The following is a 27709-nucleotide window of genomic DNA, read 5'->3' on the forward strand; positions in this document are numbered from 1 at the left end:
ATGTTCTCCTTGTGGGTTAGACTAGAACTAGGGGACACAGTTTAAAAATAAGGGGTCTCTCATTTAAGATGAGATGAGGAAAAATATTTTCTCCGAGGGTCATGAGTCTCTAGAACTCACTTCCCCAGATAGCGATGGAGGCTGAACTAGGTAGGTTCCTGATCGACAAGGGAACCAAAACATATATGGGGTTGGAAGGAAAGTGGAATGAGGCCACAATCAGACCAGCCATGATCTCATGGAATGGTGGAGCAGCTCAATGGGCCGAATGGCCTATTCCTGCTCCTAATTCTATGTTTGTTTGTATGCATGTTGAAAACTGCAAAGGAAACTTTTAGTTTTGAGTCACTTGTGACATGTGAACATTTGCCAGCCAATTACCCAATGGTCCAATTGTACATGTACGTCGGGCATGCATATTGACAATACACAAAATAATGCAGGAAAGACTTGGAAAAGGAAATGCTGAGACACAACAGGCCATTTGTTCAGTTTAAATAAAAACACTGCATGTTCCTGTGGAGTAGGCTGATTGCACTGGTACACCAGACAAGCACAAAACTTTCTCGTCACAAGTGATAGATACCCTTATAAAAACAAAAAACTACTGCGGATGCTGGAAATCCAAAACAAAAACAGAATTACCTGGAAAAACTCAGCAGGTCTGGCAGCATTGGCGGAGAAGAAAAGAGTTGACATTTCGAGTCCTCATGACTCTGTTGAAGGGTCATGAGGACTCGAAACGTCAACTCTTTTCTTCTCTGCCGATGCTGCCAGACCTGCTGAGTTTTTCCAGGTAATTCTGTTTTTGTTGTGATAGATACCCTTGTCTGACAAGTCATGCTAAGCTTATCTAGCAAGGGAAATCAGATCTGCAAATCATTTCACAACAAACACAGAAGGAGGTCATTCAGGTCAAACCAGTTGTTTAAATAACCAAGTAATCTGAAACAATCAATTTAGAAGTTGATAGCTTGGACTTGCGTTTTGGGGCAAATTTGCATATGCCTGGACTGAATATGTGCAACTTCAGGACTGGAAAATTGCTAATGTAACCCCCCTGTTTAAGAAGGGAGTGAGGCAAAAGACGGGAAATTACAGGCTGATTAGCCTGACCTCGGTCGTTGGTAAGATTTTAGAGTCCATTATTAAGGGTGAGATTTCAGAATACTTGGAAGTGCATGGTAAAATAGGGCAAAGTCAGCATGGTTTCATTAAGGGGAGGCCATGCCTGACAAATCTGTTAGAATTCTTTGAGGAGGTAACAAGTAGGTTAGACAAAGGAGAGCCAATGGATGTTATCTACTTGGACTTCCAGAAGGCCTTTGACAAGGTGCCGCACAGGAGGCTGCTCAGTAAGATAACAGCCCATGGTGTTAGAGGCAAGGTACTAGCATGGATAGAAGATTGGCTGTCTGGCAGGAGGCAGATAATGGGGATAAGGGGGTCCTTCTCAGGATGGCGGCCGGTGACTAGTGGAGTTCCGCAGGGGTCAGTGTTGGGACCACAACTTTTCACTTTATACATTAATGATCTAGATGAAGGAACTGAGGGCATCCTGGCTAAGTTTGCAGATAATACAAAGATAGGTGTAGGGACAGGTAGTATTGAGGAGGCGGGGAGGCTGCAGAAGGATTTGGACAGGTTAGGAGAATGGGCGAAGAAGTGGCAGATGGAATACAACATGGGCAAGTGTGAGGTCATGCACTTTGGTAGGAAGAATAGAGGCATAGACTATTTTCTAAATGGGGAGAGAATTCAGAAATCTGGAGTGCAGAGAGACTTGGGAGTCCTAGGCCAGGATTCTCTTAAGGTTAACTTGCAGGTTGAGTCGGTAGTTAGGAAGGCAAATGCAATGTTGGCATTTATTTCCAGAGGACTAGAATATAAAAGCATGGATGTGCTGCTGAGGCTTTATAAGGCTCTGGTCAGACCACATTTAGAATATTGTGAGCAATTTTGGGCCCCGTATCTCAGGAAGGATGTGCTGGCCCTGGGGAGGTTCACGAGAATGATCCCAGGATTGAAAGGCTTAACATATGAGGAACGTTTGAGGACTCTGGGTATATACTCGATGGAGTTTAGAAGGATGAGGGGGGGATCTGATTGAAACTTACAGAATACTGAAAGGCCTGGATAGAGTGGACGTGGGGAAGATGTTTCCATTAGTAGTAGAGACTAGGACCCGAGGGCACAGCCTCAGAGTAAAGGGAAGACCTTTTAGAACAGAGATGAGGAGAAACTTCTTTAGCCAGAGAGTGGTGAATCTATGGAATTCATTGCCACAGAAGGCTGTGGAGGCCAGGTCATTGAGTGTATTTAAGACGGAGATAGATAGGTTCTTGATTTGTAAAGGGATCAAAGGTTACGGGAAGAAGGCAGGAGAATGGGGTTGAGAAACCTATCAGCCATGACTGAATGGCGGAGCAGACTCGATGGGCTGAATGGCCTAATTTCTACTCCTATGTCTTATGGTCTTATGGTCCCGGTTTCCGTGGCTAACCTATCCAATTTATAAAAAATTCCCTGTGAGCTATGCTACAGATTTTTAAAAATTCATTCAAGGGGTATGGGCGTTGTAGGCTAGGCCAACATTTATTTCCCATCCCCAATTGCCCTCGAGAAGGTGGTGGTGAGCTGCTTTCTTGAGCCACTGTAGTGTAGGTGCACCCACAGTGCCGTTAGGAGAGGGAGTTCCAGGATTTTGACCCAGCAACAGTGAAGAATGACCATAAGACCAAGGAGCATAAGTAGGCCATTCGGCCCATCGAGTCTGCTCCACCATTCAATGAGATCATGGCTGATCTGATAATCCTCAACTCCACTTTCCTGATTTTCCCCCATAACCCTTGATTCCTTTATTATCAAAAATCTGTCTATCTCAGCCTTGAATGTACTTAACATCTCAGCCTCTACAGCCCTTTGCTGTAAAGAATTCCACAGATTCACTACTCTCAGGAGAAATTCCTCCTCATCTGTCTTAAATGGGTGTCACCTTACTGAGAGTATGCCCTCTAGTCCTAGACTCTCCCACAAGGGTAAACAGCCTCTCAGTATCCACCCTGTCAAGCCCCCTAAGAATCCTATATGTTTCAATAAGGTCGCCTCTCATTCTTCTAAATCCAATGAGTACAAGCCCAACCTACCCAACCTCTTTTCATTAGAAAATCCCTCCATCCCAAGGATCAACCAAGTGAACCTTCACTGCACTGCCTCCAATGCCAGTATATCTTTCCTTAGATAAGGGGACCAAACCTGTTCACAGTATTCTAGGTGTGGTCTAACTAGTGCCGAGACTTCCCTATTTTTATATTCCACTCCGTTTGAAATAAAGGCCCACATTCTATTCACCTTCTCCATTATCTGCTGAACCTGTATGCTGGTTTTTAGTGATTCATAAATGAGAACCACAAAACCCTCTGTGTCGCAGCTTTCTGCAGTCTTTGTCCATTTAAATAATATTCAGTTCCTCTATTCTTCCTGCCAAAGTGCATAACCTCATATTTTCCCATGTTATATTCTATTTGTCAAGTTTTTGCCCACTCCATTAACCTGTCTATATCCCTCTGTAGACTCCTTGTGTCATCCTCAACACTTGCCTTCCCACCTATTTTGCATCATCTTGCAAACTTGGCGATAGTACATTCACTTCCCTCATCTAAGTAATTAATATATATTGTAAATAATTGCAGCCCCTGCAATGATCCCTGTGGCACTCCACTCGTGACAGGTTGCCATCCCGAAATGGCTCCGCTTATCCCAACTCTGTCTTCTATTAGTTAGCCAGTCCTCTATCCATGGTAATACACTACCCCCAACACCATGGGCTCTTATCTTATTAAGAAGCCTTACGTGTGGCACCTTACTGAACACCTTTTGGAAATCCAAATATATTACATCTACTGGTTCCCCTTTGTCTATCCTGCTTGTTACCTCCTCAAAGAATACGAATAAATTTGTCAAGCATGATTTCTCCTTCATGAAGCCATTCTGCGCTGCTTGATTATATTATGCATTTCTCAATACTCTGCTATTACATCCTTTATGATAGACTCTAATATTTTCCCAATGACAGATGTTAAGCAAATTGGCCTATAGTTATCTGTTTTCTGTCTCCCTCCCTTTATGAATAAAGTTGCTATATTGGCAGTTTTCCAATCCTCTGGGATTTTCCCAGAATCTGTGGATTCTTGGAAGATTACCACCAGTGCATCCACTATCTCTGTTGCTACTTCCTTTCAGGTCCTAGGATGCAATCCATTAGGTCCAGGGGTGAGGTGATACACTTTGGAGGAGTAATTTGACAAGGAAGTATTCAATGAATGGCATGACACCAGGAAGTTCTGAGGAACAAAGGGGCCTTGGCATGTGTGTCCATAGATCGCTGAAGGTGGAGGGGCACGTTAGTGGGGTGGTGAAAAAGGCATATGGGACACTTGCCTTTATCAATCAAGGCATAGATTACAAAAGTAGGGAAGTCATGTTGGAGTTGTATAGAACCTTGGTGAGGCCACAGCTGGAGTACTTTGTGCAGTTCTGGTCGCCACATTATAGGAAGGATGTGATTGCACTGGAAGGGGTGCAGAGGAGATTCACCAGGATGTTGCCTGGGATGAAACATTTAAGTTATGAAGAGAGGTTGGATAGACTTGGGTTGTTTTTGTTGGAGCAGAGAAGACTGAGGGTTGAACTGATCGAGGTGTACAAGATTATGAGGGGCATGGACAGGGTGGATGGGGAGCAGCTGTTCCCCTTATTTGAAGGGTCAGTCACAAGGGGGCATAAGTTCAAGGTGAGGGGCAGGAGGTTTAGGGGGGATGTGAGGAAAACCTTGTTGCCCAGAGGGTGGTGACGGTCTGGAATGCACTGCCTGGGAGGGTGGTGGAGGCGGGTTGCCTCACATCCTTTAAAAAGTACCTGGATGAGTACTTGGCACGTCATAACATTCAAGGCTATGGGCCAAGTGCTGGTAAATGGGATTAGGTAGGTAGGTCAGGTGTTTCTCATGTGTCAGTGCAGACTCAATGGGCCAAAGGGCCTCTTTAGCACTGTGATTCTGTGACTTTTCAGGCTTTAGCCCCAACAGTTTCCCTAACACTTTTTCTCTCATGATGGTTATTGTATTTATTTCCTTCCCACCTTTTACTGCTTGATTTTTTAGTTTTTTTGGAATGTTATTCGTGTCTTCTACCGTGAAGACTGATGCAAAGTATTTGTTCAACTCCTCTGCCAATTCCTGCTTCTCCATTATTATTTCCCCAGCCTCATTCTCTAAGGGGCCTATGTTCATTTTGGCTTCTCTCTTCCTTTTTATATATTTAAAGAAGCTCTTGCTGTCTGTTTTTATATTACATGCTAGTTTACTCTCAAAGTTTATTACCTCCTCTTTGTTGTTTTTTTGGTCATCTTTTGTTGGTTTTTAAAATTTTCCCAATCTTCTGGTTTACCACTAATCTTTGCCACATTGTGTGTTTTTTCTTTCAATTAGATACTATCCTTAACTTCCTTGGTAAACCATGGTTGGTTTACCCCCTTCCTAGTATCCTTCTTCCTCACTGGGATATATCTTTGGTATGAGTCATGAACTATTTTCTTAAACGTCTGTCATTGTCCATCAACTGTCTTTTCTGCATTCTCCATTCCCAGTCCACTGAAGCCAACTCTGCCCTCATTTCTTGTAATTTCCCATATTTAAGTTTAGCACAGTTGCTTCCGACCCAACTTTCTCACTCTCAAACTGAATACTAAATTTTACCATGTCATGGTCACTGTTTCCTTGGGGATCTTTTATTCTGAGATGATTTGTTAAACCTACCTCATTACACATTACCAGATCCAAAATAGCCTGATTCCTGGTTGGATCCACAACATATTGTTCTAGGGACTTGTCCCGAATACATTATGAATTCTTGCTCGTGGCTTCCTCTGCCAATTTGATTTTCCCCAATCTATATGAAGATTAAAGTCACCCATGATTAATGTATTGCCTTTTTGACATGTCCCCATTATCCCCTGATTTGTTCTCTATCCTACAGTATAGCTACTGTCAGGGGGCTTATAGGCTACTCCCACCAGTGTCTTCTTCCCCTTGTTATTTCTTACCTCCACCCATATGGATTCTACATCTTCTGATCCAAGATCATTTCTTGCTATCATACTTATTCCATCTCGTACTAACAAAGCTGCCTCGCCACCCTTTCCTTCCTGCCTGCCCTTTCGAAAGGCCACATACCCCTGAATATTTAGTTCCCAGTTTTGATCCCCTTGTAACCATGTCTCTGTAATGGCAACAAGATCATACTCATTAATTGCTCTTTGTGCCAATAATTCATTTATTTTGTTCCAAATACAGTGTGCATTTAAGTAAAGCTCCATCAATTTTGCCTTTTTAACCATTTTTCCCCCTTTGATCCTATTCGCTGCTGTTTATTTTATGTTTGTACACTCTGTCCCTTCCCGTCACACTCTGGGTATCATTACCGAAATAGCTGCCCTGCAAAGCTGTCATATCCTTTTGCTTTTTAAGCCCATGTATCCCTTCCCCGGAACCCTCCCCCACTCTGTTTGGTTTAAAGTCTTCTCTACAGCCCTAGTTGTTCGATTTGCCAGGACACTGGCCCCAGCACGGTTCAAGTGAAGCCCGTCACACCGGAACAGCTCCCTTCTACTCCAGTACTGGTGCCAGTGCCCCATGAACAGAAACCCATTCTTCCCACACCAATCTTTGAGTCACGCATTTAACTCCCTTGACTTTTTATTTATCCTATGCCAGTTTGCCCGTGGCTCAGGTAGTAATCCCGAGATTACCACCTTGGAGGTTCTGCTTTTTAAACTTAGCTCCTAACTGTTAAAATTCTTCCAGCAGAACCTCCTTTCTAGTCCTATCAATGTCGTTGGTACCAACGTGGACGACGACAACTGGATCCCTCCCCTTCCGCTCCAAATTCCTCTCCAGCCCTGAGGAGATGGCCTTAACCCTGGCACCTGGCAGGCAACTCAGCCTTCAGGACTCACGTTCACGGCTGCAGAGAACAGTATCTATCCCCCAAATTATACTGTCCCCTACCACTACTATGTTCCTAATTTCACCCCCCACTTGAATGGCTCCCTTTACTACTGTGCCGCGGTCAGTTCGCTCATCCTCCCTGCAGTCCCTGCTTTCATCCACACAGCTTGCATGGCAAAATATTTCCAAGTCATGATGGTGAGTGGCTTGGAGGGGAAATTCCAAGTGATGGTATTCTCATGTGTCTGCTGCCCTTGCCCTTCTAGTTGGTAGTCTTGGGTTTGGAAGGTGCTGTCTAAGGAGGCTTGGTGAGTTCCTGCAGTGCAGATGGTACACACTGCTGCTACAGTGCGTCAGTGGTGAAGGGAGTGAATGTTTGTGGATGGGGTGCCAATCAAGTGGTCTGCTTTGTCCTGGATGGTGTCAAGCTTCTTGAGTTTTGTTGGAGCTGCACTCATCCAGGCAAGTGAAGAGTATTCTTTCACAAGTCTTGACCTGTGCCTTGTAGATGGTGGACAGGCTTTGGGGAGTCAAGAGGCAAGTTACTCGCCACAGGATGCCTACCCTCTGACCTGCTCTTGTAGCCACAGTATTAATATGGCTGGTCCAGTTCAGTTTCTGGTCAATTGTAACTCCCAGGATGTTGATAGTGGGGGGGGTTCAGTGATGGTAATGCCATTGAATGTCATGGGGTGATCGTTAGATTCTCTCTTGTTGAAGATGGCCATTGCCTGGCACTTGTGGGGTGTGAATCTTACTTGCCACTCATCAGCCCAAGCCTGGATATTGTTTAGGTCTTGCTGTATTTGGACATGGACTGCTTCAGTATCTGAGGAGTCATGAATGCTGCTGAACATTGTGCAATCATCAGTAAACATCCCCACTTCTGCCCTAGTGATGGAGGGAAAGTCATTGATGAAGCAATTGAAGATAGCTGGGCCTATGAACAATGAACATAAATATATGAAATTAAGCAATATAAACTATAGAAATTAGTCTCGTTTTCTTTGATCATATCAGTGACCAGATACCTAAACTTTCAGCCTCTTTACGAAGTAGGCAGTGATGAGGCAGTCAACCTTCTTTCTCAATTTTCCCCAGCAGTCATTCACTGGTAGCTCATAATAAACAAAAGAAGAATATTTGAACGGCAGCAGAAAACGCACTCAAATATGTAGTGTCAGAAATGCAGCTTAAAAAGGGATGATTGCATGTTAACTATTGACCTTTAAGGCGCTCTTTCAACAGTTGAAGGATATTCATAGTTTGCTGCGCTTAAGTTAAAAGCTATGCTTTTCAATGCCAACCACCAATTGTAAAATGATAAACTTGCAGATGATTTCACAGTTTCCAATCTTGAATAGGGTGTTTGTGCACTCCATCTGCGATTTCATATGCTAAATTTAATTCTTAGTCATGCTAAGGCAAGTATAATCAGCATCAGTATAATAACCTCGAAAGAAACCACACTCAAGTAGGAAAAGCACTGCGCTGAACAGGAGTTTTGGACCCTGTACAAGGACTTTGATCCTAGGCAGGTTGAATTCAAAGTCAATTATATCCCATGACACTATCTACTTGACTCTCTAAAGTTAATGTAGAAAATCAATGTGGATTTAATTAAAGGAAAAAAAATGGGGAATGCTTTATTTAAAGTTATAAACTTTTCCTGAGCATGGTAATCTCGGGATAATATTAAAGCACACTGACTATATAGCATAGGCCTGGATTAATTCTGTTCAAAAGTACAAATACAATTGCTGTGCATTAGAAACATTCAACCAAAGTTCACGAACGATCCATGGACAAGCTCTTACCCACCTCACTCCCCCCACCACCCACCCAAGCAAACAAACAAAAATGCAACCTATAATTGGAGCACTTATAAGCAGGAAGTGAAATTACCTCTGCTTAGTTCTGTGGCCCTCCGACAGGTCAGAAACAATTTGTACCTTCCCATCTTCCTCCAATTCATCATCTATCACATGGCCTTTAACATGTGGCTCCTCTTTAGTTTCCTTCCCTCCAATTGGCTGCCTCCTCTTTTCCATCTTTCGTTGCTGGCAACACACATCCATTTCTGTTTGTTGCCCTCCTTCTTGTGTGTGTTTTCCTGAGGATTGGGCCAGGCACTTGCATTTTGAGGTTTTGTGCTCCCGTTTGCTGATGGCCCTTTCTGTCCATGATCCACCTGGGATCTCATTTTCTATCCTCTCCTGTGAAGGTGATGCACAGTTGCTTTTATGTTGCTGACCTTGTTCTTTAGATAAACTAGAATCCCCAACATCTACAGGTTCCTTCAATGAATTGACATCCACTGGTTCAGAACTGTTGTAAACTCGACCATCCTGAGGGGCAGCACGGTGAACACAACGATTTACTTCATTTTTCATGTCAGCGGGGCCTTGCATTGGGGAGTCATCTGAAGAAACCTGACAGCAGACAGAATCACAATTTATTACACTCTCAGCTTCAGAGGAGCAAGAGACACACTGAGATTTGGGGTTAAAGATAACAGTTGCAGAAATTTTCATTCCACCTGTCCTATGTGCTATTTTTTCTGCAGTTTCACTGGGTTGTACATCAGTACCTGCAGTCCAACCGTTGAGGTAAGAACTGGATTCAGATGCATCCAAACAGTTACAATACATTTCTGCTGTGTTATTTTCCTTTTGGTTGGCTTGTCCTTGCAGAGGTAGTGAATTGTTATTGCTTGGTTTGTGCGGTACCTCTTTTGCTTCTACTTTTTCCTCATTGCAACTATCCGTCACCATGCCTGCGTCCTCATGTGGAAGAAGCAACTTGCCTTCCTGTTTAGGTGGACAAGAATCATCAGCCCAAGTAAGTGATTCTCCTGGTGTGTCCATTCCAGCAAAGGCATCAGCTGCTCCATCCAAATCATCCATGAAAAATACCCGTTCCTCTTCCTCAGCTTCACGCCTCACGCCAGAAAGCTCAAGGTATGATGTAGTTGCCGAGACCCCTGGGTTACGGTTGTGTTTCAGCACAGTCTTGTGAGCTGGTGACTGGCACACGCTTGGAGGAGAGAGCAGACAGGACATTTCATCCCCCACCCTGTGTACCATTAAGTTAAGCTGTTCCAGCTCCTCCTCATCATACTGCATGGAACATGCAAGTTCAGCGTCTGTATTTTCAGCTTTTACACACAATTTATCTTGAACGAGTTTATCAGGAACTACAGATGGAGGAATGGTAGAGGGTACCTCTGGATCAGCAGTAAATTCACCATCCTGGGATATACAGAGGTTACGTTCAAGAGTGTGCAGCTCATCTTCTGTCAAGGTCTGTAGTAGGTCCCTAATTAGGGAGGTGGGAGAAAACAAGAATGAGGAAGGGTGGGATGACATTACACAAAATTCATGCGAATAATGAGTTTTTTTTTAGCAAAAACTAGTGTAATAGTAAGAAAAATTAAATCTTGAGGTTGAGTACTTTTAATGTCCTCATTATACTTATCCTACTGCTAACTCATTTGTGCCTCAGATTACATTCCCTAATGTGTCTCTGAGGCCAAGAAGCATGAGCATGCACAGGAATACATCCATAGCTTTATACATGATGTACATATTCAATAGGACATTTGACAATATCTAGAAGGTCAGCTTGGCACTGGGAAGTAGCCATACAAGGCAGTTCCATTCAGTTATCAAACATTTGTCCACTGCATATGCTACTTTGCAGAGTACAGGGGGAGACAGTGCTGTAGTGGTAACGTCACTTGGCTAGTAATCCAGAGTCCCAGGCTACGTTCTGGACACATGGGTTCAAATCCCACCAAGGCAGCTGGTGGAATTTAAATTCAATTAATAAATCTGGAATTGAAAGCTAGTCTCAGTAATGGTGGCTATGAAACTATCGATTGTCAAAAACCCATCTGGTTCACTAATGCCCTTCGGAGAAGGAAATCTGCTGTCCTTACCAAGTCTGGCCTACGTGTAACTCCAGATCCACAGTAATGCATGTGGTTGACTCTTAACTGCCTTCTGAGTCACTCATATCAAGGGCAATTAGGGATGGGCAACAAATGCTGGCCTCACCAATGAACACCCACATCCCAAGAAAGAATAAAAGTGTGTGCTGTTACTGTATTGCTAGAGCACCACGGGTTCAACAACTGGAATCACCTTGGATATGGCAAATGCCCACTGAGGTTTTCAACGAACCGAGTGTAAGAGCATATAGCCTGTAACAATAATTCTTGTCACGGTTCAATCATGGGAAAATCATATAAAATCATTTCAATTGTTTATGGAAGTGCAACTCAAAGCTATCCAACATGCAGGAATGGAGGTTAACTGGTGAGGACTACCAGTTGCTCATGCGGGAATAACTTACTTTCAAGAATGCTGAGTGCCCTTTTAACAGAACATGTAAATTAATGGTTTCTATATTAAACTGCACACGTGTCCCATTAAAGCATAGCCATTAAGCAAATAAGTAGGCAGTCCATAAAGCGCAGGAAGGTTGCAGTTTAGATCACAGCATGCAAAAGCAAAATACTGCAGACCCTGGAAATCTGAGATAAGAACAAAAAAGGCTGGAAAAACTCAGGTCAGGCAGCATCCGTGGAAAGAAACACAGGGAACATGGAGAAATCCCAGTATGTGCTGGATCAGCTGATCAAACTCATGACAAATGGAAAAGTACACATTAGTATTATAAATACAGTGCTCCCACCCACTTCCTGAAACCATCTAGTGACCCCAGCGAGAACCTTACAGGTTACAGGGAAGGCCAAGATCGCCAGTCAGTTTCTGCAGTCAAATAGACAGTTCATGCTCGCTACAAGGAATGCACAATTAGAGAGGATGATGCAGAGCATATAAACCCTATAGAACCATGTGGCAGCAATGAGTCAACAGCTATAAGAGTAGAACACAAGAAATAGGGACAGGGGTAAACCACATGGCCCCGTCGAGCCTGCCTCACCATTCAAAGCTATCACGACTGATCTTGGGTTTCAACTCACACTTTCCTGCCCGTTCCTCATGTCCCTCAATTCCCTGAGACACCAAAAATCTCTATCTAAGCCTTAAATGTATTCAGTGATGGACCATCCACAAACTTCTAGCATAGAGAATTCCAAAAATTCACAACCCTTTGAGCGAATTAATTTCTCCTCATCTCAGTCCTCAATGGTTAGCCCCTTATTCTCAAACTGTGCCTTTGTGTTTCAGATTCCCCGACCAGTAGAAACAAGCTCTCAGCATCTGCCCTATCAGGCCCCTTCAGAATCTCGTACCTTTCAATGAGATCGCCTCTAATTTTTCTAAACTCGAGAATACAGGCCCTATTTACTCAGCCTGTCATCATATGACAGCTCCCTCATCCCAGGGATCAATTTAGTGAACCTTGGCTGTACCACCTCCAATGCAGGGATATCTTTTCTTAAATGAGGCGACCAAAACTGCGCACACTACTCCAGATGTGGTTTCACCAAAAGCCTGTATAATTGCAGCAAAGACTCCCTTGTTCTTGTACTCCAATCCCCTTGCAATAAAGGCCAATATGCCATTTGCCTTCCTAATTGCTTGCTGTACTTGCATGCTAATTGTGTTCCTTATATGTGCAACGTGGTGGCAGCTGGAGGCTGAAAATTGATGGAAAAAACAGGAATAAAAACAAAGTAGATCTTGGACGATTTATAGCTTTGTTGCTATAAATTTACAATTCATTTTCCCATCAAAATGAGACTCAGTTCATACAGGTCAGTCCCACTTACAATCTTACACATTAGAAACATGGGAAAGGCTTATTTTAACTATGTTTAACCATTATTAAAGACCAACTTGGAGAGTTGCCTATTACATAAGAAAAAATCTGCATTACATAACCTTGTAACCAGGGGGAAGAAAACCATTCTAATCAGTTTTACAGAAATTAATCACAGCAGATCAACGAGTTCAGCAATTAAAAATGCTTAGCCTGGTGTAGCAGGATGCAGGTTAAGAAAAGGAAGAGTTTTTCTATTGCATTCTTGTCCACACAGCCCATTAGCTCGAGAGATGCCAAGGAACTGATGATTTGCTCTTTTGATCATGGACTGGGTATTTGTAAAAGGGACAAGACCTACAAAATTAGTCTTCACACACTTCTTAGACCAAAAGACGTGGGGGCAGAAGTAGGCCATTCAGCCCATCGTGCCTGCTCCACCATTCAATGAGGTCATGGCTGATCTGATAATCCTCAGCTCCACTTTCCTGATTTTCCCCCATAACCCTTGATTGCCTTACTGATTAAAAATCTATCTCAACCTTGAAAAGACTTAACAGTCCAGCATCTACAGCCCTCTGTGGTAAAGAATTCCATAGGTTGAATACCCTCCGAGAGAAGAAACTCCTCCTCATCTCTGTTTTAAATGGACGCCTCCTCACTCTGAGATTATGCCCTCTGGTCCTAAACTCTCCCACAAGGGAAAAAACCTTTCAGCATCTTCCCTGTCAAGTCCCCTAAGAATCATACATGTTTCAATAAGGTCGCCTCTCATTCTTCTAAACTCCAATGAGTACAAGCCCAGCCAACTCAACATGAGAAAATCCCTCCAACCCTGGGATCAACCTAGTGAACCTTCTCTGGACTACCTCTAATGCCTGTATATCTTTCCTTAGATGAGGGGATCAAAATTGTTCACAGTATTCTAGGTGTGGTCTAACTAGTGCCTAGTGTAGTTTTGTCAAGACTTCCCTATTTTTATACTCCATTCCCTTTGAAACAAAGGCCAACATTCCATTAGCCTTCCCTATTACCTGTTGAACTTGTATGCTAGCTTTTTGGGATTCATGCACAAGGACCACAAAATCCCTCTGTGCTACAGCCTTCTGCAGTCTTTGTCCATTTAAATAATATTCAGTTCCTCTATTCTTCCTGCCAAAGTGCATAACCTCACATTTTCCCACATTATGTTCCATCTGCCAAGTTTCTGCGCACTCACTTAACCTGTCTATAACTCTCCGTAGGCTCCTCGTGTCATCCTTATCACTTGTCTTCCCACCTATTTTTTGTGTTATTCGCAAACTTGGCGATCGTACATTCATTTCCCTCATCCAAGTCACCAATATATCTTGTAAATAATGGAGGCCCCAGCACTGATCCCTGTGGCACTCCACTAGTTACAGGCTGCCATCCTGAAAATGCCCTCTTTATCACAACTCTGTCTTCTATTAGTTAGCCAATCCTCTATCCATGCTAATATACTACCCCCCAGCACCATGGGATCTTTTCTCATTAAGTAGCCTTATGTGCACTACCTTATTGAACGCCTTTTCGAAATCCAAATATATTACATCTACTGGTTCCCCTTTATCTATCTTGCTTGTTACCACCTCAAAGAATTCTAATAAATTTGTGAGGCATGATTTCCCCTTCATGAAGCCATGCTGACTCTGCTTGATTAGATGATGTATTTCTAAATGCTCTATTACATCCTTTATAATAAACTCCAACATTTTCCCAATAACAGATATTAAGCTAATTTTCCTACAGTTACCACTAATCTTTGCTACATTGCATGTTTTTTCTTTCAATTTGATACTGTCCTCAACTTTCTTGGTTAACCATGGTTGGTTTATTCCCCTTCCTTGAATCCTTCTTCCTCAATGGGATATATCTTTGTTGAGAATCATGAACTATTTTCTTAAACATCTGCCATTGTCCATCAACTGCCTTTTCTGCTAAACTCCTTTCCCAGCCACTCCAGCCAACTCTGTCCTCATACCTTTGTAATTACCCTTATTTAAGTTTAGCACAGTTGTTTCTGATCCAAGTTTCTCACTCTCAAAGGGAATGCTAAATTCTACCATATTATGGTCACTGTTTCCTAGGGGATCCTTTACTCAGATCATTCATTAAATCTGCCTCATTACACGTTACCAGGTCCAAAATAGCCTGATCCCTGGTTGGATTCACAACATATTGTTCTAGGAAACTGTCCTGAATATATCTATGAATTCTTGCTCGTGGCTTCCTCTGCCAATTTGATTTTCCCAATCTACATGAAGATAAAGTCATCCATGATTTACATACTGCCTTTTTTACATACCATCATTTCCTGATTTATGCTCTGTCCTACAGTATAACTACTGTCAGGGGGCCTATAGACTACTCCCACCAGTGTTTTCTTCCCCTTGTTATTTCTTACCTCCACCCATATGGTTTCTACATCTTCCGATCCAAGATCCTTTCTTGCTATCGTACTTATTCCATCTCGTACTAACAAAGCTACCCCACCACCCTTTCCTTTCTGCCTGTCCTTTCGAAAAATCACATACTCCTGAATATTTAGTTCCCAGCTTTGATCTCCTTATAACCACGTCTCCATAATGGCTAGAAGGTCATACCCATTAACCTCTATTTGTGCCGTATTATTTTCATAGATGGTTCAGATTACATAAAGAGCAACAACAGACCACTATTAAGACCGGAAACATAAGGCATAAACATAAGGGCTTTTGTTAATCTTACCTTATTTTTCGCAGTAATGTGCGAAATGGTCTGAACAGGTCAGACATATCTTCTAGCTTGCGTTCCAAGTTCAAAGGCCCCTCAGGGAAAACCAATAAACCACTTGACAAAAAAAATGTTTCAAAAGGTTACATATTGCACTTAAACACATTAAACTCAAGAGAAATGCACCAACTTTAAATATCCTTGCACATTTTTTTCCCTCGCATGCTTTTAGGGCAACAGGCCCACATGAAGGAAGATTAACGCTGACTAAGTTAAGCAGCAGATTTGAATAGAAATAATGCATGGCAAGATTATTAATTGCTCACAGGGCAGGAGATTTTCGAATGGTATGGACATCAACACACATCTCAGCTCTGGTTTATCAGGCATGGTGATTTAAAATGTTATAATACAAAATATTTAGACTATATTTCACTTTCCTCTCCATTTTCTTAATTATACTCCTCAGCAGCATTTCTCAGCTTGATTTTTAAAAAAGAAAATGTTACAAACATGCATTTACAGGTCAGATTCAAGCAGCTTACATCATCTGCCTTTCATGTATGGCTGTTTTTACGGATGTACATTGAGTATGTTGGCAAAGCTCCAGATGTATGGGCAGCATGGCTGCTCAAGGGAATTGGAGCAGGTTGTTGGCAACTGTTTTATGTATTAGGCATCTGGGGTCGGATTCTCCACATCAAAACCCCCTCCCCCCTACCCGAGAACTCCAGGTCTCAGGGATGGGATATATATCTCTATTGCTTCATTTATCATGTTACCATCCAACACCGTTGCATGGGGAATTCTTCAAACCTCCCACAGCAGTTTTCCTTATATCATGGTACAAGAACATCAGCAGGTATATTCACATGATCATTTTGTTTCACATTTGTCTTCCCCAATCACCTTTTGTTCCCTCCTATTGTCTCAAGGAATTAAACACTGTAAAGAACGCCATTCCCCAGGAACAGGATCCCCCACACATCATCACAGAGACGGCCAATGTTTGTATGCAAGCACTCAGTGATGGCTGGTTCAGCCCAGCTTAGCTTGATTCTGACTCATGTCCACAAAACCATATTTCCAGCAGGGGTAATAAATATTCATCAAAAACAGAAACCCTCATAAATCAAGGGCCCTGAGGGCAAGTGCCCTTTTGCTGTTAGCTTGACTAAGATGACTCAACTCAGCATGTGGCCTTACTGGTATCTGCAGCACAGTAACTCATTGCACAAATGCACTGACCACAGTACCCACAAGCCCACCACCCCACCCCCTCCAAACATTTACACATGTTAATGCCAACTTTCCTCCACATTTTCCAATGGCCTGAGCTCCAAGTGACAGGGCAGGTAAATTTAAACCTAACAGAATGATTGTTTGTGGAGATGTACAATATAAATAATTAAATCCGTGCAATGTCAAGGTGATAATACTAAGGTTTCCCAGGCAGAACAGGAAGTTCTGGAAAATAAAAATAAATTTACTTTGGGACAGGTGAAATCTAGTCTAGATCTTAGTGATTCGATCGCAGTGTCTGCCTTCAGCTAGCTGACTAGCAACAAGCCAGGTTCAAACAAACAAGGGGCTGTAAAGGTTTCCTGCAACAAAAGAGATGAAACACTGACAGCTGGATATGTCTTAACACAGCTGGAGGTTGCACTGAAAGGATTGCATGTTAATCTGCAATGTGGTTCTGTGCCTAATGAAATCAGCTTTTGGCTATCGGAAGAGTGGATAGCACTGCACAACACACAGAACGTGTTTCATATCAGATGCATGCCGATTCATCTTTGTCTAACAGGGCACTAGAAAATGACAACACCTCCGTCTGAGAGAAACAGGAGTTCTTGCATTGGAAACTAACAGTACTGTCTCCAACTCTGTAATCACTAGCGCAAACCTCAATTAAAACACAACATGCTAGGAATTTTGAGGGGGTAAATAAGGAAAAGCTGTTTCCACTGGCAGGCAGTTTGGTAATGACACAGATTTAAGAAGAACAGAGATTTATTTTTCAAAAGCGCAGCAAGTTATGATGAAATGCACTGCCTGAAAGGGTGCTATTGGACTGTTTAATCCCACACTTAAAATCCATGTTTTTGTGTGTCTCATGTATCTTTTTATTCATTGGATGTGGGTGCCAGCATTTATTGCCCATCCCTAATTACCCTTGTTCAGAAGGCAGTGTCACATGTAGGCCAGATCAGGTAAGGACAGCAGATTTCTTTCCCTTAAGCACATTAGTGAACCAGATGGTCATCATTTTTATTGAATTGGTTCATCCACGGGATTTGAACCCGGGTCCCCAGGGCATTACCCGAGGTCTCTGGATTACTAGTGCAGTGACAATACCACTACGCCATCACCTCCCCGGGGTGGGGGTTGGGGGGAGGTGGGGGGGGTGCAAATGTGTGTATCTGTGTGTATAGGGATTTAAGAAGGGGTAAAGTTTAGGTTAGAGTTAGAAATTAGCAGTTCATATTTCTTTTTTCCACTGGTTAACATCAGTTTGTTCAATAAACAGTTATTTACTTAATAAGTTTACAAACCTGGTGCTCACATTCTGTTAACCTAAATTAAACAATTAGGTGGATTGAATAAACTTTTTAACATTCGTCACGGCTCGGGGGGCAGTGGGGCTCGATATTGCAACGCACTCTCCTCAATGAGTCGTGACACACTTCAAAGGGAAATAATTATAGGGCTATGGGGAAGAGCAGGGAAGTGAGACTGATTAGGTAGCTCTTTCAAAAAGCCAGCACAAGAACAATGAGCCTTCAGTGCAGCATGAATCTATGAATTAGATCATAGACTGAGGTACTACTGGGCTAAAGTCTGAACTCAGCTCAAGACTTTGCTGTAAGGGCCCTATGCAAAATGAGTCTGGCAAACTTAATTGAGTTTTAAGTGGGCACAAACTCTCAGCAGGCAACTGAACGGTGTGATAAATATAAAAATATCAATGAAGCAGCAGGGGACCCTTCTGTAATGGGCATAGTAGAAGGAATACCATTCTGTGTCATCGATCTGAAACATTAACCCTATACTGATATCTCCACAGATTCTGTCTGACTGGTTTCATTTTCTATTATTTCAAAGCATTCACTTTTGCTATTCTGTATGTGTCTTAATGCTGAAACAAGGTTCCTAAAGTAGGCAGAAATATTCCATTCCCATTACCAATATCTTTGGTGAGCTTGTAATGGGAGATGCGAAAGGGCAGGTGAGGGTCAGGGCGTGCTTAAGATACACCATGGCAGCATGGGCTGGTTTCAATGGACCAGCTGGTTTATTGTCGCCTGTCATTTGCATATGCTCATAACCAATGACTGAGGGGGCTGGTTTCTGAAGCCAAAGAGAAACCAGTTGACTTGATTGGCAACTTGTTGTAAGGGTGGCCGAGTTGCACTATTAATGATGGAGTTGATCTGCAGACACTTCTTGGGTGGAAACATTAAGTTTATTTACAATATACTTAGCAGCAACTACACATATGCTTTTTACTGCAACTCTATCTCTACACTGACTGCTGAGGTAGCCCAGGCTACTCACCTATTGGTTACTACAGATCATGTGATCTTCCTTACAGGTATTATTCTTAAAGATATATTACATACTAAATAAAACCATAATTACTACATTCTTCCTCCTCTAACTCTGCTATACACATTATATTTACAAATATATATTTTTCAGGACTACATAATATTTACACTGGGTAAGGAATTTACAAGTCCAGTCTTTCAGTGGTTTCCTGATACGTGTGGAACATCACAGCCCCCCAACTTCAGATTCTGTGTCAGAAGCCTCCTTTTCTGGAGTTGCCTGAACATCAGGTGTTTCAGTGGGCACTTGCAGTTCTGTATCTTCAACTCTTAGAGGAACATCAGACATGTCTGTCCTGGATTGAGTGTCAACAGGAAACGCAAACCCAGTCAAGATCACTGGTGGAACCAAATCTTGCCAATTTGTCTCGCTCTTCCTTAAATGGTCCACCTTTCCACATGATCCGGACTTCCACCTCCACATGGTAAGATAGAGGTCCAGTCATTGCAACTATTTCACCCGGTAACCACTTTGGTCCTTCTCCAAAGCTCTTCACGTATACCGGCTCTCCCTCGGTGAATTTCCTTTTGAGTATACCAGTCATGTCTAGTTTTCTAGCTTCCCTAACTCCTTTCCACCTTCCCCTCTAAATTCAGCATTATTAAGCTCAATCTCGCCTTGAGACGGCATTTGAACAACAACTCCACAGGTGCGACGCCTGTTGTTGTGTGAGGGGTAGTCCTGTAATGAAGAAAACGTGCTTGCTTGGTTGCCAAGGGATCACCAGTTAGCTTTCTCATGCCTGCCTTGAATGTTTAAACTGCCCTTTCAGCCAGTCCGTTTGAGGAAGGGTGGTATGGTGCAGTTTTTACGACTAATACTGTTGAGGCTGATAAACCATTGAAACTCAGCACTTGTATATACCGTGCTGTTATCGGAAATTGGTAGTCCGTGAATGGCAAAATTTTGACGTAGTTTCTCAATTGTAGCAGCCGGCCATTTTGAGTGGGCATTGACAATGAGCAGAAACATTGTTCCCAGGAAAGATCCAACGTAGTCAATGTGTAACCACACCCAAGGTCTACCTGGCCACTCCTATTGGTGTAATGGAGCTGTCGCTGGCAACTTTTGCAGTTGCTGACATTGCAACAGTGCTTTTCTAAACTCTATTTCGCCATCCATCCCAGGCCAGCATAAATAGCTGTGTGCTATGGTCTTCATTTGGGAAATTCCTGGATGGGTACTGTGTAGTTCAATTAAAAGTGGCTCCCTTCCCTTTGGAGGAACTATCACTCGTGCTCCCCACAATAAGGTGCCATCCCGAATGGTTATTTCATGTCTTCTGTTGAAGTACGGTTTCATTTCATCAGATAAGAGCTCCTATGACCAACCATGCAGCACTTGTTCTTGGGATAGAACTGGGTCCTGACTTATCCATTCTCTGATCTGTCGAGCACATACCGGCGAGGAATCTAAGAAATTTAACAGTAAAACAAGTTCCTGTGGAACTGGGACATGCTCATGATTTTCTTGTAAAGGCAGACGACCAAGAGCAATGGCATTTGTAATTTGATTGCCAGGCCTATGTACGAAAGCATATTCATATGCTGCCAGAATTAAGGCCCATTGTTGTATTCTTGCTGAGGCTATGGGTGGTATAGCCTTGTCCTCACTAAACAGTCCTAGCAATGGTTTGTGGTCTGAAATGATTGTAAAATGGCAGCCATGTACATACTCTTGACACCAAAGATGATGGACAGGCCTTTTTCTATCTGTGAGTATCCCTTTTGCACTGTGGTGAGCATTCTTGATACATAACCTATTGGCCATTCCGTGCCATCGTTCATCCAATGAGAAAGCACTGCTCCCACTCTATAAGGAGGTGCGTCATCTGTCAGCACTAATTCTTTTGTATGGTCATAATGCACTAATAGATTGGATGAATGTAACAATTGTTTCACCTTTATGAAAGTTTCTTTCTAGGGTGCCTCCCAAGACCAATGTTGGTTCTTTGAGTAGAGAATGCAGGGGGTCCAGCACTGCAGACAAATTGGGTAAGAACCGCCCATAATAGTTGACCATTCCGAAGAATGAATTGAGTTCTGAGGTGTTCTTTGGCACAGGTGCCTCTCTTATGGCTTTCACATTCTCCTCAACTGGGTGGAGATCCAGTGAATCTACCCAGTGACCCAAATAGATCACCTCCCACGCTTGCAATGGGACTTTTTTTTAAGACGCACTCCAGCTTGCAAGAAGGGTTTTAAGAATTCTTCTAAGTTTGCCAAATGCTCCTTTTCAGTGAATCCTGTCACCAATACATTGTCTGACTGCTTGGGGCAGTAAGCTTTCCATTGTTCTCTGAAAGATGGTACAAGCTGAGGAGACACCAAAAGGCAATCGTGTATATTGGGACAGCCCTTGTGGGTATTAATTGTGAGCATTATCCAATTCTAGTTGTTGATCGGCATGACTCATGTCAAGCTTTGTGTATGTTGTTCCTCCTGCCAGCTTGACATACTGGTCTACGATTTTTGGAATGGGGTGCCTGTCTGGCTTAGCTACTTTGTCAACCGTCAGTTTGTAGTCTCCACAAATTTGGGCGTTTTGGTTAGGTTTAAGGACGGAGACTCTGGGTGCTGCCCATTCTGAGAACTGTACAGGTTGTATAAAGCCCAGTTTCTCTAGTCTATTCAGTTCATTGGCAACTTTTTCTCAGTGCATATGGCACCGATCTCGCCTTCCATGAAGTGAGGGGTTGCTTCTGGGTCCACATGAATCTTGGCCTGCAGGCCTTGGATTTTCCCCAGTTCATCCTTTAAAACTGCAGCATACTTTCTAAGTAGCTCTGGTAGTCCACTTGCTCTCAACTGGAAAATCTCAGCCCATTCTAACTTAATTTCCTTTCACCAATTTCGCCCCAGGAGGCTTGGCCCTTCACCTGCTACCACCATCAAGAGTAACTTGGACGAATGGCTTCGATAATGGACAGTTACTATGCTTATGCCTTTTAATTGAATGTCTTCACCTGTATATGTTTTGAGTTTGGCAGCTGCTTCTTCTAAACTTAATTGATGTCCACCATTATTCAGATATCTGAAGGTCTGTTCCCCAATTACTGTAGTGGGAGCTCCCGTGTCCACTTCCACTCTAACAGGTCTGCCATTTACTTTCACTGTGACAAATATTGATTCTGTCTTTCCAACTTTCAGGTTAAACAATGAGTAAGTGTCTGAATTTGTTGGTTCAGGCTCTTCTACACTGTAGGTTTCATTGGGCTTTTTTTTTTTACAAGCCTGCTTGAATCTTTCCCTGCACTGTCTCGTCATATGTCCATTTCTGTGACAATAGTAGCATTCAATTTTTTTAAACTGCCAATCGCTAAAAGACCGTTTGTTTCCACCTCTATTAAAATGATTTTTCGATTTCGCCGTTATTTTTCTTTATTCTTCGGCTGAGGTTTCCCGCTTCTCGCCAGTGTCTTGCATTTTCGCGCCTTTTTCGGCTGGGGTTTCCCACCCAATGTGGAGGATGGTGCCGTTTTGTGCACCTGTATTGCTTTTGAATCTTACTGCGCTTTCCATGGCCAGCGCTATCTCTATCGCCTTCTTGAAATCCAAATTCACTTCGGACAATAATCTTTTCTGAATAGCGTCCTCATTCACATGGCACACTAAACAACATGCATAGTGATCATTTAGAGTCGTATCAAACTCTCAATGTTCCATTAGCTGCTTCAAATTTGCCACATAGCATGCAATTGTCTCACCTGGGGCTCTATTTTGCGAATTAAACCTGAGCCTCTGCATTGTGACTGAGGGCTTTGGTTGAAAATGACCCTTTCACGTGGTCCACCAATTCATCGAAATTCTTCAAATCTGGGGCACTGGGTGTTAGAATTAGACTGTTTTGCTCCGACAAGTACCCAAGAGGATCGCTTGCCTCTTCTCTTCCCCCGTAATCTCGTTTGCTTGAAAAAAGAACGTGAGGCGTTCTACGTAATGAGACCAGTCGTCTGTGGCTGGTTCAAGAGGATCAATTCTCTCAAATTGTGGCATTTTGAGGGGGAATTACTTCTTCGATTCTAACAGAGCTTGCTACTTACAATCACAGGGTGAGGTACCATGCCTATTTCTTTTTAACTTGGCTTCTTCTGTTCAATCCTGTTTTATCCTCATCGTCAGTTTGTTCTAAGGGTGGCCGAGTTTCTAATATTGTTGATGGAGTTGATCTGCAGACACTTCTTGGGTGGAAACATTAAGTTTATTTACAATATACTCAGCAGCAACTACACATGTGCTTTCTACTGCAACTCAAACTCCACATTGGCTGCTGAGGTAGCCTGGGCTACTCAACTATTGGTTATTACAGATCATGTGATCTTCCTACAAGTATTATTCTTAAAGGTACATTACATGCTAAATAAAACCATTACTACTATATTGCTAAACAAATTAGAGATGAAGATCGCAAACCATTGAGTTCTGTTCCTTCAGGCATTAGGAGCTTGCCTTCCTTGCATAGCTCAATCTCTACAGTGTCTAAGATGTAGGCCTGATATTCATGCTGCTTTCTTATGCTCTATGTTCACTGGTTTGTTGGTGCCCAAAGTCGCGTGGATTTCTCTGACCAAATACCGTGCAGTTTTAAAGCAGTCATGTTCTCTCAAACATGTGGCAAATTTCAGGAATATCAACAACTGTTTAATTCCTTTATTGACTTTAACCTTGAAATTACATTGAAGGATAATAGTGGTAATTACATCATGCTTGTATAAAATTCTATTGTCTGTTTTAGCAGGACTGTTAATTGATTTATTAGAAAGAAAATCTCTCTACCACAAGAAATGAATTTCTGATTACCATGTTAAATGTTGGCATGATACTATCCCATGGTAATTTGAAGGCCCAGGTAACTTTGCTACGATATTGTAGACTTATTAATATACAATACTCTGACATTACAGCCCTCGCAGCCTAAAAAAATTACATTTGGAAAATTGTAGGGATGAAGGGGAAATGTATATTTTAAAAACCAATTTATATAGTTCACTAAATTTTGTGCTATACTTGATGCTTCTTTCTTCTTCAGGGTCCAGTCAACATGCACCACTCTTCAAGTCAGGAGGCATGCAAGCAACTGTAATCAACTCCATCTCTTATTGTCTAGTATCTAGAGGTCCAAGTGGTACACTGGAGCAGCACGAGAGCGCACTCAACCTCTGATTTTTCTCATCTGCAAGAGCAGTGCCTGCCCTTTGTTTGGCTGGATGAACCAGCTGAGATCACTGGGTTCGACATTAAAGGTGCTAGCTAAATTCAAATTGCTGTTGCTGAATGGCAAAGGTCAAGGGAAATCTGAACTCAACATCACCTGGTGGCCACAGCATTTTGTGAAACAACTAAACTGTAATTTCCCACACGGACCTGAACCAACAATTGTTGCAGTGTTTAAAAAACAGTTGTTCATTTAACAAAAAGTTTTGTTACTTTTTGAATACATACCAGACAATGGCTAGTCTAGGGATTGTAAACATTAATGCTGGCTCGTAGTCATCAATCAAATCTTGTGTGAGGTATCCAAGCTTTAAGGCCCTACAGATAATTTCAGAGTTAGATTTTTGTAATACATAATGGACTATTAAAACAGTCAAGAGTATTTCATTCCAATGTACAACGCAAATGTCAACCCACAACCCCCCCACCCAAAGAGTTTAAATAATTTACTTCTCCATCCCTTAGTTTTTAGCTTAATCTCAATCTTTGATGATGTTTGTAAACCAAAGTCCAAGCTGTCAATTTTGGAAAATTTCAAGCACCCATGACACTACCCAAAGTGGAGCAGAGAATTCTGCTGGAGTCCTGAGCAACCATTTTCCATACCCCTCAAGTTACCAACAGCAAAGAGAGATGTTATCTGCTCACTCATCTCACTGCTGGTTGTACAATTTTACTGCCCACATAATGACCCCATTCGTTTATACAACAGTCAATGTACTTCAAAGTAATTAATTACATTACACTTGGGACCATTTGAGAAACACCAGAAGACCTCTTCCCATACAAGGCTTCTCTCTCCCCTTCCCATGCCTGTATTAGCCAAACGGTACTTTCATTAAATAAAAGCAAAATACTGCGGATGCTGGAAATCTGAAACAGAAACAAAAATTGCTGGAAAAACTCAGCGTCTGTTGAGAGAAAGACAGAGCTAACGTTTCGAGTCCTTATGACTCTTCTTCAGAAATAAAGAGAAGTAAAAATGTGGTGAAACATATACTGTTTAAGGCAGGGTGGGACAGGTGAAGCTGTTTAGAAGGCCAGTGATAGGTGGAGGGAAAGGAGAGATTGCAAAAGATGTTGTAAACAAAAGGTCGAAGGGGTGTTGATGGTGGTGATACTGGCCAAAGGAGGTGCTAATGGTGACATTAAGAGTAGAAAGCAGGATGAGCAAGTGACAGATGGCCCTAGTGGGGGTGGGGTGGGGGGAGGGGAACCCAGTTCAAGACTGAAAAGGTGCCTCCTGGGTGTACTTTATTGATGGAGCAGGTTATTTTAAAATGATTTGTTCCAACTATGGCAGTGCGCAGTTTTGTGTTTTTGACACTATTTTTCTGCCCCTCCCCCCCCCATTCAAAAGAGTTTTTTTAATGTTATGTAAGTTTTCTTCCTGCCTTCTCATTCCACTCCCAATTGAAATGCCAGTTTGTGTCTAATACTGTACTTCAAATTTTAGTGCTGTTTAAATTACTTGGTCACCACTAAGGTGGAAATAACATTCACTTAAGATGGAAATCAACAATTTTGCTACACAGCATCACTGAAAAATATCTCAAAGCTTCTACCTGCAAAAAAAAAGGGTTGCCAGTAGTTTAAAAAAATCAGTCAATGTGAAGAATAGCAACAAAGTTCAGCTTTCTCTTGACTTTTACAAGTATCGGTTAAATGCAAATGTAATATGTGTGCGGATAAAACATTTCCTCCCCTGAACACAGTTGTACAGCAACAAATAATTGTCTTGCTCGATTCTAGTACTTCAGGACCTGTATCAGAACCTTAGAAAAAACCTTTCTGGGGCTCATCATACAGCAAAAAGTTCTAGGATAGGAGTATTGTGAAAATCTATTGAATACAACTATTTACATCTGGTCAGTATGAATCTGCCTCCACCACACAATCAGGTAGTGCATTCCAGAGTTCAAACAGTAACTGTGTAAAAAGGTTTTTCCTCATGTAACCTCTAGCTTTCAAAAGGGAACTGAATAATTATCTGAAGAGAAAAGATTAGCAGGGCTATGGAGAAAAGGCAGGAGAGTAGGACTAGCTGAGTAGCTCCCATTGAGAGCTGGCACAGATGATGAGCCAAATAGCTGCCTCCTGTTCTGTAACCATTCTATGATTCTCTACAGTGCAGATGATTGTCAGCTTAAGCATGTGCTAGATTCTGTACACAATGAATTCTCAGTTTGACATCTGCAGAATCTTCTGTTGCCTTGCATTTCTCGACTCTGGGTAGCCAATTATAAAATGATTTTCATGAGACATGGAAGACTGGCCTATCCTCTTGAAGGGAGATCATCATCCAAAGGGACTTGGAGGGGCCATTCAAAGATCCAAATTCCCAACATCCCACTCAGAGCTTTCTCAAATGAACAAAGGGACCTTTTTGCACAGTCTGTTGCATGCAACCTGTCAAGAATCAGGGCAATCATGTGAACACCAGTTTACTTATTGCAAAAAGTAAACAGATGATGACTAGTCATTTTCTCTACCCTTTTAAAGGGCAGGGCGTTCAGTGCCCATGGCAACACCCCTCCTTCAACCCATTTCACCAAAAGCAGATTAACTGGTCATTAATCTAATTTGGAATCATTGGAATCTTGCTGGCACAAGCTTGCTTACATTATAGTAATTTATTGGTAATATAAACTGCTCTGGGATATTCTTTATGAATACTAGTCATTCTTTGCCTCTTTTTGTATTCTGCTTCTGACCTCTTTCCTCAGCCTATTTCTTTTGATCCTGTCCTCATTATAGACTCATTGTACATTCCTTCACACTTATGAACACTATTATCTGGTCCCTTCATGCCAAAGAAATCATTTCCCTGGTTAAAGATTGATAAGGCCAAAGCCATTACCTTAAGCCCCACCACAAACCCATGCCCTTGTCTCCCCTCTACTGTTTCAGATAAAAAGCAGATTGTTCACAACCTCAGCATCCTATCTGACTGCATGCTGAGTTCCCGATCTCAAAGTCTGCCTCATTCCAATTATGTAACATCGCTCTCAGTTCTGAATCACAATTAGGTTCAACTTCATAACATACTAAAGAGTCAAGTTGCACAATAATTTTGCTCTTGCTCAAACTGCATTGACAGATTAAGCCTTCCAAACTCATTAAAAATGTCATGTCCTTTACTTGCTTCATCACTCTTGCCTTTCACTGTATCAGATCTACCTTTTCACCCTTTCCTTCCCTCACGTACTCTCTGTGCTCACTTAAAATCTGTGACATCTTTAATATTTGCCAATTCTGATTAAAGGTTATTGATCTGAAATGTTCACTCTGTCTCGACAGATGCTGCCTGACCTCCAAGTATTTCTGTTTATTATCTACTCTTCAGATTTCCAGTACGTGCAGTATTTTGCCTTTCTTTAAAAGCTTTTTAAAAAGCATTCTTTATGAGATT

The 27709-nt window shown here is 42.2% G+C and overlaps 1 protein-coding gene across 3 annotated transcripts in view; it reads right to left on the reverse strand.

The window, feature by feature from the left end:
* Positions 1 to 27709, reverse strand: part of zfyve28 (zinc finger, FYVE domain containing 28) — a 264825-nt gene that overhangs the window by 74956 nt on the left and 162160 nt on the right. For 2 of the 3 annotated variants that reach the window (XM_078560667.1, XM_078560661.1), the window contains exons 6-8: positions 24526 to 24615; positions 15488 to 15589; positions 8912 to 10324 (exon numbers count right to left, since the gene is read on the reverse strand). In XM_078560667.1, the coding sequence (XP_078416793.1) occupies positions 8912 to 10324; positions 15488 to 15589; positions 24526 to 24615 (1605 nt within the window). Of the gene's footprint in view, positions 1 to 8911; positions 10325 to 15487; positions 15590 to 24525; positions 24616 to 27709 lie in introns of those variants that run through there. The other variant, XM_078560677.1, reaches the window with a different exon arrangement.

This window comes from Cetorhinus maximus, chromosome 2 (genome assembly GCF_964194155.1).
Source record: "Cetorhinus maximus chromosome 2, sCetMax3.hap1.1, whole genome shotgun sequence".
Taxonomy (NCBI): Eukaryota; Metazoa; Chordata; class Chondrichthyes; order Lamniformes; family Cetorhinidae; genus Cetorhinus; species Cetorhinus maximus.